The sequence below is a fragment of the Anser anser genome (assembly GCF_964211835.1).
Source record: "Anser anser genome assembly, chromosome: 25".
Taxonomy (NCBI): domain Eukaryota; kingdom Metazoa; phylum Chordata; class Aves; order Anseriformes; family Anatidae; genus Anser; species Anser anser.
In genome coordinates this window covers 4,162,691-4,175,150 of record NC_139746.1, presented here as the reverse complement: position 1 = coordinate 4,175,150, position 12,460 = coordinate 4,162,691, and the positions used below count along the sequence as shown (strand labels likewise).

The 12,460-nt window shown below is 41.3% G+C and overlaps 1 protein-coding gene across 4 annotated transcripts in view; it reads right to left on the bottom strand.

Annotated features, from left to right (window-relative positions):
• The window catches only part of CERS4 (ceramide synthase 4), a 54,491-nt gene that overhangs the window by 21,329 nt on the left and 20,702 nt on the right, over positions 1-12,460 (bottom strand). For all 4 annotated transcript variants that reach the window (XM_083811451.1, XM_083811452.1, XM_083811453.1 and 1 more), the window contains one exon: positions 11,304-11,477. In XM_083811451.1, coding sequence (XP_083667577.1) covers positions 11,304-11,477 — 174 coding nt within the window. The remainder of the gene's footprint in view (positions 1-11,303; positions 11,478-12,460) is intronic.

Sequence of the window (12,460 nt, the reverse complement as noted above, 5' to 3'; positions counted from 1 at the left end):
CATTCTGACTAAACCAGGAGTATGTTTAAAATAACTTAAAATAGTCCTTTATGATTTTTTTTGTGTTAATAATCCTGATTTACAGCCCTGCTCCCATGAGAGGTAGTAGCCACGGAGAAATGCACCAGTTTACAACAGGCACTTTCTTTTGTACGTAAATAGAAATTACCAATCATTTACTTACTTGGGAGAATTAATATTCAATGGGCTACAGTCTTCTGCCTTTCTTTGGCAATATGCTCTGCTACATCTGAATGAACAGGGTCCTCGAGATTTCTTGGGCACTGGAGAATTCTGTTCTGGTATTTTGGAACATTTGCCCTAAGTTTTTCATGTTTATACCATCCCACTTGGAGAAAAATACTTAAATATTAATTGAGCCAGAGAGGTAAAAAATTCCAGGTAACTTCCATCTACTTTACTAAACAAATACACCATAATTTAATTAAAATAGTTAATTTGTAAAAGTCTTACAATAACAGCTAATTAATACAAAAATATATACAGATAGGAATCAAAGTTATACTGTTATTTTTGTGTATCTGTTAATAACATATTTCATTTGTGAGTAAGACTGTTTATGATCTCTTCATTTATTCCCTAGCATTTGATCCTCTGTAAATTAATGTGTTGGTCCTAAGCGTTCTTGACAAGATTTAGGCCAACAAAACTTGGCCTAAATTACTAAGGAGCTTGAGAAGCTTGTTCTTAACTTCCACTATTGCACAACAGGGTAGAGGCAATTGTTTTTTTAATTTTTTTTATTTTGCTCTATCATGTGCATCAGCAGGGAAGCTCCCTTTTTCAAATGCAAACTGGATGCCAAATCCTCCTCTTCCCACCCTGAGGCTTTGTTGAAAAGCAGGAATCTCACAAGGAAAGACTCAGGAAGTGAACTATTTCAGCTCTCTCTGCAGCAAGATGGTTAAAGCTAATGTCAAATCACCAACACAGAGAAGTTCACTGTGCCTTTTAAGCAGCTCAGCTTATGTTCTAAGAGGCTGCAATTAATATGTTGTCCCATGAGGTTACCAAGGAAAGAAGCACAGAAAATGGGCAGATTTATGGATTTTGCCACCAGAAGGAACCAATAGGATAACTGAAGCAAGAAGATTAGTCCGTGCCATTAACAATCTGGCCTTAAATTGTCTCAGTGCAGCTTGATTCCTACATAAACCAGGTCCCAGGCTGAGACAACACTTCTTGCATTACACCTGTAATTTCTGAGATAAAGTGAATCTTTCAGGATACCCAAGCTAGAGACTTCCTTGAGGCTTCGTGCATGCCTCCTTCCTGGTTGAACTTCAGCTTCCCTTTCCATTTGCCGGGCTTGTCTGCATTTCACTGCAACTATCAGCTGCAAATCTCCTAAGACTTCATTTTGAGCCCAGCCAGGGGAGATGTCTAGTAACAAACTCAGCTGCAGCTCACTGCAGTTCAGCAGCTGCTGCCCAAACAGGCATAGAAATTCTAGGGCAAATGTTAGAGTGGGAGGGAACAAACTTCTCTCTGAACAAAAAGCAAAATCTCACGTGGCTTGTTCTAACAGCTCTTACTGAAGAAGCTCAGGACACAGTGTTTTGTTTCCCCTGCTCTGCCCACAGTAACCTGATACGTTATCTGTAGGCTATTGTCTGTGGGTAGTACATATTCCGATTGTTTGTCTCCGTGTATAAAAATATCTCAGTGTCAATGCAGGAATCACAGACACTACAGGTCAGAGAACATAAGCCAGCCTGCTATTAAAAGAGCCTCTTTATTGAATCATTTTTCAAGGGGCAAGCTCAGAGCAACAGCTTAACTGCAAAAGCAATTCGTTGTAGTCACTACGTACGCTGCATCAGAAGGGCCCAAAGGCTCTTCACCCCTGTAAAGCAATATACTAACACACTTACAGATTTTCTAGGAATAAACTTGCCTAACAATCTGGTAGAGCAAGAAACAGAGCAAGTTATTACCATACAAAATATAAAAGGAACAACACAACTGTCTTGGTTGAACAGTTCAGCAGAACCCTGGAGATAGAGATGAAGCCATGGACTCACGCAGATGAGGAACTACCAAGAAATTTGTAAGGTCCTCTTGAGGCAGGGCCTGATCCTTGAGGGCAATGACACTCACCAGCCCTTAAACCTCACAGCAGGCATGAGAAGTGCCTGTTGCTGGAGACAGATGCCACTGGAACAAGTCCTTGAGAATGACCACAGGCAGAGGGAAAAACCAGGAACTATCCTCACAGACCTACATGGACAGCAGGCGCAGGAACAACCACCCTCATGGTTCAGGGCATGCAAAAGGGTGATGTGATCTCTATGGGTGGTCTTCTGGAGTTAGAAACAAACAAAGCAAAACAACGGCCAGGTTACAAGGAAAACTCTCTGGTGCTCCTTAGGGGATTCAGTGGAACAAGGTCACACCAGGTGACCGCAGGGAGCACCACCTTTTAGGCACCCCTGATGTCCACCCTATGGCTAAAAACAGTACCACAAGGATATGTGCTGTCATCGCTCCGTTGTAGCTGCTCAGCAGAGTCCCTAGGCTAGCCAGTAGTCACCTACCACTTCAAAAGCCGAGGAGGAGAAAGCCATGCAAGCTAATTTCATAAAGGAGCGTTGAAAATAGCCTAGGCTAGACAGGATTGGCATTAGTTTCCAGGGATGTCCTTCTAACCAGGCCAGAGTGTACAAGTGTCGATTCAGATGTGGAGCACTCACGGCAGAGCACTGCTATCTCCCACATACTTTCTAAAAGCAAGAAGTACCTAAGGCCTTTGTGCTCGTTTGTCTCAATTCTGGTAAAATGCAAGGAAGTTCTGGTCAGATTTGTGTATTTACCTTTGGAAATCAAACAGACTCAAATCACTGGACCACAGGAATTATATATGCAGTCCTAATTCTATAGATTTCAGAGTACCTTTCCCTGCACTTCTTCACTATATAGGACTGGAACCAAACCATAAAGTTATTGCTGTGGGGGCTCCCCTCCCTCATATCTGTTGAATTATACAAGCTGCAGCTACAGCTAGGATGAGACAGGGAGCAGCTGAATGAGCTACTGTGTCTTGGAGAGCGAATGTGCCTTTAAACAAGGCATCAAACGATACTTTGTTGCACCATTTATCTTGAATTCTGCACAATCTGGATAAATTATTATTAGTTTCCTAGCATCGCTGTAACTTTTTGCTACAAGGAGACCGAAATTCATCAGTGCTTTTGAATCTGTGTCACAGGATCTGTGAAAGGGAAGACAGAAGCTGCCTTTCATCTTGAAGAGAGATTATTCCTTTTACTGGTTTTCTCTCTCACTTGTCCCATTCATGCTGCCAAGCACTGGTAACAGCAGTGGTGACAGACATCTATTGTCCCCAGCAGCAGCCAAGAAGTTCTGAAAAACAAGTCTACATCAGCTGAATTCTCCACCAGATGAAGAATGAGCAGGATGCAAACAAATTCACCACTTGAGGAGCTAGACTGGTACTCTACAAGCCAGTTTCACCCAGCAGCAACGTGGACCAGGGTCATCTATATTCCCAAGTGCCCATGGGCTAATTCTGAGCGCTAGTGGAAATCTGAAGCTCTGTACCTTTACACTCTGATATAAAGCTTACATTGTACTCATCTCGATTGTACCTGAGTGCGTGTTAGTAGACATTTAAATAAATTGCATCATTATTTTTTTTAAAAGATTGGAGTAGTCGTTTTCCATAAGGTTTTATTCCAGATAATAAGAATTACTTTGTTGTAGCAATAAAGTCAGTTGCATGGTTTGCCTTTGAAGGCAAATGGATTGGGAAATTTTGAGTGGACGTTTCTGCAGAAATTCACACTACAATCTGCAAGCATAAGCTATCTCCATAAAATACTTCTGTCCTTACTTTAAATGCATTTATAGTAAGGTTGTCAAAGCTGAAGAAGTTGGATGTCTTATGAAGCCAAAACTGATCAGAAGTAAATCAGAAAGCTACCTCAGAAGGTAACCTTTCATTGAAAACCAAAAGTTTCCAACCTTTATGGCTGAAGAAAATTGCTTGAAAAGATGGCTCAACAGGACACTGGAATTTCAGAAACCAGAACTTCACTTCCCCAAACCCCTACACTGGGGCTCACTGCTGATAGTGGGGGAGTAGCAAATCTGACCTAATTACTGATCTGGACTTCTTCATTATGCTGCACTCCCTGGTGTCCAGGGCAGATGGAGCATGAGCTTATGGGAAGATTTGAAAGGAAACCTCTATAGCAGTGTGGCTTCAGCCAGGGAAACCACTGCAGCCAACAAAGATGAAGATGTCATTTCTGATTGACTGCAAACCAGTTTTCTGAAATCCACTAGGTAGGATTTAATTGGCAGTTCACCATCTGGCAAGATGGATGAAAACTAAACCACAAGACTGTGAAATGGCAGATCTTTGTTACAGTCTTTTGTGCTTTAAACATCATTTACCTTTCCATTAACCTCACATGTCAGCTTACACAACATTAGATTCATCCTGTGTCAACCTGTGGTTAACATATACAAAGGAACAAAAATATTTTGTTTGAATTGAGGGAAATGATAAGAGAATGTAGATATTAGAATAGGATCTCAGAGCAGCAGCCTGAAGGAAATCTGAAGATGACCTGAGTTAAGTGCTGCACATCTCTAAATACTATCACATTCATAAACTTTTTTTTTTTTTAATTAAAAAATATCTCAATTCTTCATATCTACTGCCTTCAGAGATGCTGGGATGCCAGAATCCCATGTTCTAACTAATCTGAGCGATAATACATATCACTTAACACTTTATTCTAGATCCTGAAGGTAAAGAAGCAGGAAGATCACTTGTGAGAATTTCTCTAGCTGGTTAAGCAGAATCAATCTATGAGAGCGTCTCCCAACCCCCAGTGATGAAACGGACTCGGCAAAGGAACACTTGGTGTTCAGAAGGACACAATTTGCTCTGCTGGTACTGTTTCCATGACAAACTTGGGGCAGAAGCACAGAGGCAGCTTAACAGAGAATAATCAAGGCACAGAGAGCTCCATAACTGAAGCTGCCTTTTTTTCATTTTTGCAACTTCAAATAATTTAATTAAAACTGAATTATCTCTGGCTCCTATTCAATGGCTTACAGTGCACCACTTCCATCCTTGAATGGATAGAAGAGAGAAAGGTGTTATAACCTGGACTACAGCAACCTTGAATTTGCTGATCTTAATACAGGGCTGAGGAGAATCGGTAGGCACAGTACAAAATGAGTGAAGGCACCAGACAGTATCACGTACACCTTTGACGATAATGCAAGGCTCTATGTGAAGGTAGCGGGGACAGGCTGTGGATGCAACAAGCTAACTTTCAGCTGCTGATTTTTAGCAGATTTGACTCTCCCTCACTGCATTAAGAACAGCAAAAAGTTAACACTGCCACCCATTTCCCCTCTCACTTATTTCAGAACTGAATGCAAAAAAAATAAAATCAATCTCTCCATGACTGAAGATATTTCTTCACAGCCCATGCAGCTCAGAGGAAGCAGAATACACAAGTGCATCTGAAGGTTTGACAGAATTACTTGACTAATCCAAGAGAGTCTTTTCTGAAGTGCTCTTCTACATGCTACCAAATGTTTGAAGGACCAGTTACTAGGGGAACAGCCCAGAAGTTCTCCATTTTGGCTCTTGTCATTGCATCTCCTTCCAAAGCAACAGTGTTTGGCAACATGTTCATTCTCCTCCCCAAAACATCCTTACCTACAATGCTCACTTCCCACTAGCAAAGTTGTTCTGCAAACAGACAGTGAAATCTATGATAAGCACCTTTAAAAACATCAATGTTGTTTATAGAGCTGTATTTAAATGAGTACTGAATTATTACCAATGCTATATAGTCCAGGATTAAATTGATATAAGAGTATCACAGTATGTATATATATATATGCAAACACACACATATATATGCATATATACAGTACAGATAATTTATTTAAGCTGATTGTAGCTAACCTGGACTAGAATCTATGGTTCTATTTACTAAAGATTTTAAAAAGTATAAAAACAAATAATTATCTGAGTCTTCTATTTTGTGTTGGTGACAACTAAAGATTGACGAGTTTCCTCAGGTTTTTCTTCAGACAGATGCTTTGATTTTATTTTGACATGTATTTTGTAATGACTGTTATTTGTGTAACACCTGAAAGCAAGCCAAGTCCTTTAGAAACACATATGAATCATGGATGCGTTCAGAGACTGCAGTCCAAGTAGAAATGCAGAAATGAATGGACAGAAAAAAGCAATTTAGATTGAGAACTTCTAACACCAGTGACACCTACTGTGGGTTTGAACAGAACTCCGTACAATTCAAAGCCTGTTTTAGTCTCTAGCTTCCTTCACAAAAGTGTTTCACAGGCTAGAATTTCAGGCTCTGTACTTGTGCCTGAATTGGTGTTTCAGCTATTTCAGCTCAAAGAATCTAGAACCACTTCGGGGTATGTAAGGTTTGAGATCTCTTTTATCATTTTCTCCTATTAAAAACCTTTTCTACATTTACTGGAACAGTTCTTTCCTCATACAAGATGTAATTAAAATGCCATCATCCCCCCCAAAGGAAGCATATCAACACGGTTCTTATGGAAACTTTACTTTCATAAGCTGCAAATTCATTAGCTATTTCCCAGACAGTTAAGAAATGAGTGACTGAGACAGCTCTAGAGTGTACCCATGAGGAGGTAATGACCCCCGGAAACACAGACTGTGCATCTAAGACCCTGGTCTTAATGCAACTTCAGGAAAATCACAAGTGATGTCAGGACGCCACAGTCTAAGTATGGGATACCGACTCAAAACTGGACACAGTACAGAGATATACTCTAAACAGTGCCAAGCTGAGGGGGAAACAACCTCTAAATTTGCTGTCCAAACTCCTCCTAATACGGCCCAAGATGCAGTTTGCCTTACTTGCAACAAGAGTGTCTCCAGGCGGACACTGAACCTGGTATCTTGAAAACCCTCCTCTGCACACAGTCTTCTCACAAATAAAATCGTCCTCTACTGCAATTTGGAAACTACTGGGATTCAAATTTACTGACAATGACTTTCAGTTCCCCAAAATCACAGGTCAAGTCCAAAATCAGGACTACTAAAATGTACGTACATTTTGTTTATCAACTTTCTCCTTTATTAGCCAGAGAGCACTTCAGTTTCCTTATTTTCTTAACAACATGAACAAGAAACACTACAATAAAAGCTGTGATTTCTTTATAACCGCAAAACTCCAAGAAATTGACTTTGATGGAAAAAAGTCCATCATTTGAAAGAAGTCCCATTTTGGGGGTTGGACCTGATGATCTCATCTCATCACGAGCACATCTCTTGAGGTCCCTTCCAACCCCTACAATTCTGTAATTCTGTGAAGTCTCAAACACTATAGAACTTGTCTCTTGTCTCTAAACTGGAGACATTGACTTGATGGATGGACCACTCACAGGGTAAGGAATTGGCTGGATGGTCACACCCAAAGAGTTGCAGTCAACAGCTCAACGCCCAAAAGGAGATCAGTGATGAGTAGTGTTCCTCAGGGGTATTGGGACTGGTGCTGTTTAACATCTTTGTTGGGGATATGGACAGTGGGATGAAGTGCACCCTCAGCAAGTTTGCCATGACACCAAGCTGTGTGGTGTGGTTGACACACTGGAGGGAAGGGATGCCATCCAGGGGGACCTGGACAGCCTTGAGAGGTGGGCCTCTGAGAGCCTCATGAGGTTCAACAAGGCCAAATGCAAGGTCCTGCATCTGGGTCGGGACAATCCCAAGCACAAGTATGGGTATGCAAGTGTTTAAACTCAGGCACCAGATAGAGGTGCAGGACATTCCTCATACTCATAAGCACAATCTGGAACTATCAGAGGAAGGGGTTCTCAACTTCCAGGTCCTCTCTTTTGTCAGGACAGAACTACCGACCTCCCCCAGCATCTGCTTCAATATTGTGGCAAAGACTAGGAGTGTGCACTCTGCTCTCATCAGCACCAAATGCCCCCTATTTTTCCAACTTACCCAGAGCAAACTAGCTCACAGAGGAGTTGCTTCACAGAAGTGAGTTGTTTCTTTTCCCCTAGGGCTGCACCCACAATCTCCTTAGCTCTCCCAGGCCCCACCCAACTACTGCATAGCCTCTTCCCACAGCCACCACCTAATGCACAGAGCAACTGGTTGTCGGACGCTGCTGTCTCAGTTTTTCCAAGTTCAGCCAGCAGGTGCCAAGGAGAGGAAAAAACATGCTCAGTGTAGCAGGGTCTTTCCCAGGTTTAATCTCCAAAATAAGAAGATGGCACCATTAAAAACTGCCAAGCATGGTGTCTAATGCAGTTGGTGAATCAGGGTTTGCAGAACCTTCTCTGAACTTCTTGTCTTTGTATTTTCTTGGAATTCTGACACAGATAAATGATAACAGTTTACAGCATTTCTGAAATCCTGGAGCAGGCACCACAAGGAAGAAAGTGCACATCTAGAGAAAAAAATGCTCTGCACCTGATGCACAGTTGCAAGTAATAGATGAGGGTAGAATCAATTGCCAGAGGCCAAGCTAAGGCCATTGAAACTAAACGTGTTAGCCTACTTACGTTCTCCAAAATCACACTCATATTGACCCACAGGTGTATAAAGTTACAAAGTCATGGCCATCTACATGGAGAATGAGAAATAACACACGTCCTTTCAATCTGCAATTCTCAAAACTCTGTGCAAATGAGTTTAAACGGTCCTAGCCCTACTGTACACAGAAGGTAACGGAGAAACAGAGGACTTGATTCATACCTCCCATTCTCTAAGGGAACCCTTCTTCTCCAGGATGAACTGAATGTGAAATGGTAATTACTAAGAATGAGAAAACTTCATGCTGAAATAAATGACTGCGGAGAGTTAGGACAAACAAGAATATAGCTCAGAACACTAGCTTGTAATTTGCATAGGTAAGATAGTGGTATGATTACAGGGTTCCTGGACCTGTAAAATGGGCTTGAGATATTATCTTTCCTAAGGGTGTGACAAGAAGCTTTTATTTAATGAAGTCTGTGAATCAAAACAGTTTTAAAATGCATGAGTAGGCCTACGCCTGTGGAAACTCTCCCAACTTAGGTAGAGCTTGGAAAGGAAATATAAGAATCTTTTGATCTGGTCAGGAGCATCTTAAAGGAGATGGAAAAGATATTTAGGCTGACTAGGACCAGTATGGCAGGGGGGAGAGGAATAAAGGGACAAAGTTGCAAAAGCACTGAATCATTGCAGCTGGAGGTGGCCTCTGGAGATCATCCAGTCCAACTCTGCCGCTCAGGCAGGGTCAGCTAGAGCAAGCTGTTCAGGGCTGTGTCCAGCTGGGTTTCCAGTGTCTCCACAAAGGGAGACCACTCCCTCTCCAGGGAATCTGTTCCAATGTTTGACCACCCTCACTCACAGTTAAAGTGTTTTCTTGTGTTCAGAGGGAATATCATACATTTCAGTTTGTGCACACTGCCTCTTGTCCTGTCATTGGGCATCACTGAGAGGAGTTTGGCTCCTTCTTCTTCATGTCCATGTCTTCCTTGTACTGAAGAGCTCACAATTCTAGCCAATGCAGAACATTGGGGCTTAATCTCTAGCTTAACACTGCAAGTGTGTCCAAGTGACCTAAGGACAATACCTGCCTAAAGAGGTACTGTATACAGCCATGTCCTGCAGGTCAGCAAGAAAGAAATGTGATTCACTTCTGTTTTAATGGTTACCTACAGCACCTTGGTTCCCACATCAGTGGAGGTAACTGAGACACCTATGTCCTCAGGAAAAGGCAGGATAAAAACCATGGAATTAATGGAATGCACGCTAAACATATTATTTACAAAGAAAAGACTTGGATTCCAAGTTTGTATCATCAAAAGAAGATTCTTTAAGTAATCATTCATGCATTTGTTTTTAATAAAAACCCAATTTAATGCCAGTGTTTTTACATAAAAGCATTCTCACAGCAGAGCTCAGAATCTATTTCTAAAAACTTTTTCAATTTGTCCTCGTATCACAGAGAATCTGGAGAAGAAACGTGTTTCGAGCCCTCAGAAATGCCTATAACCATTTTCTTGTGCAGACTCTTTTTTTGAAAAGGATGACAAAAACATTTTTTTAATTTTCATTTTTGAAAATTTTCATTTAAAAACTTTTTGTTCAAGCTCTTTCTGAGCTTAAAACCACTATGGATTTTGACTACGCTATTTCGAAAGAACACCTCTTCAGACAACTTGTAATAGCAATTTTTCAATCCAGTGAAGACCATTTTAAATAATTTTCAGAATCATGAAACGGGTCTTACTCTGCAGCCCTGACAATGGCTGAGACTAAAGTAATGCTCAGTTAATCCACAAGCAAATTATATTGAGTTGCACGCAATACTAACTACAGCCAAACTGCTTATAGCAACAGCAGCAGTTCAAGACCTTAATGAAAGTCAGAGCCAGCAAAACTTGTGGGATTTCTAGCTGTGCTTTCGCCATAATTCCCAATTTTTCTGTGCTGAATAGTAATGTGTAAAATAGTCAAATGGCTCTGGCCAGAAAAATCCTAGAGGCAGAGTTACTCTTGTGCTGATCCTGGAAGATCATACCCCAGAATCTGCAAAAAGCAGCCACCGAAGCAGGTCTGGTAGTAGAAGGAGAAAAGGAAGAGAGACTCTGGCAGCCCAGCGCTGGAAGTGGCTGTGGCAGGCCTCAACCCAGAGGAAGCAGCTACAAATATCTTTACACGGTGCTTCCCAAGGAAATTACACTTCCTGAATCCAGAACAGTGGTCAGTGAAATGCATATATTCATGTGGCTATGCCAGTACTGATTCTGAGGTCAGATGTCTCAGCTTATCTTACTGCATCTTATTCAGGCTCCTCTGTCAGGTGGGATATCCTAGATACCCATTTCCTGAAATAAAGGAGATTTAACTGTATTTGGGTAGTCTAAGCATTATTTCCACTGCACCTGGCCCAGAAATAGCAAGTAATGTGCAATAGAAACTGCATATCTGCCTTCTAGAGCACAAGCATAAACCTAATTCTAGGGCTTGCTTGTTTTAAGTGTGGGAAGTCACACTGCTTATAATTAGACCTTAAGGGTAGGATTTGTGTCCTATATTCAACACGCTTCTTTAGTATGTAAACAGAGCTGTATAGAAAGAGCTGAAACATTTATGTCAGCACACTTTATGACTTGGAGTTTCTGTGAACCTCCTTATCATACATTGGGTACAGACAATAAAGCCAGCTTTTGGACCCAAACTGACAGTATTATCCCTAAAACACCCCAAAGAGCACTAAATAACTTACCTTTCAAAGACGTATCGAATGACAACCAAGATTAAAGCAAACGGAATACTGAGCAGGAGATCACGAGGCTGAGGATAATGGATGTCTTCAGACTCCTTCATGTCCTCCCAGGTAATTCCTGGGGGGAGCCAGAACTCGTGCTGCCATAGCCATTCATTCAGAGAGCGTGCCATCCTGGAAGGAAGAGAGACCAGAATACACTGAGGATAGTCTAGCACATAGCAAACCTGTCAGCACAAGCCAGCGAAGCAGAGGAAGGATTACACCCTAGCTGAGGTTGCATCTGGCTATGAAAGTAGAAGAGGTGTGGAATGCATCAATGCCCAAGGACCTGATAACCTACTCGCAGATTTTTATCAGGTGCTCAGCGACTGCTGATTCCTGGCACGGAATCAAAAAAGGCTAACATGGAGAAAAGTGCCTCGAAATTCAACAGAGCACACTAGTGTCATGCTCAACAAGATGTATCGGAAAGTTTTAATCTGAGTACTGTAACTTCTCAGGTTCATAGATCCCTTTCTATAGGAAGGACAGCTTGGTATCATGAAGATCTGGCAAGTCTGTTCCAAGGCTAGCTACCAGTTCTCCTTTATACGTACATATCCCTACTTTTTAGTCTTTGATCTTTTGTATTTGTTTGTTTCTATTTACATATTACAATTCCACTGTGCGTGTATGTGTATGTGTGCGCGGTAATTAATACTATCCTGAGGCTTGTCCTTTAAAAAAAAATAGATCTATATTTTGCTTGACATGATTAAAGAAAGTACTTGCAGGTAAGAATTTTTTGTGCTAAGTGGTAAATCTCAATGAATCTTAAAGACCGTGACTGAAGGTGTGATTTACATATATGATCAGAGAGTTTAGGAGCATAAAAGAGTGAAATGGGTTATCAAACCATTCAGCATAAGAATACTGCTGCTTGGTAATTCTAGCTCACACACAAACAGGAGCTGCGCTGCTCTCCACTACAGGCTTCTCATTCTGACTGGTAACAACAAATATCCCAAACACAAGTTCTGAATGCAAATCAAACAGACTCTGTGTAGGTACAAACTATGTAAGGGAATTAGATGCCCATTGAGATTATTTCAATAGCACACAGGAAATGCCATCTTACGAAACCAATGGAAAAAAAAACATGTAATTTAAACCCG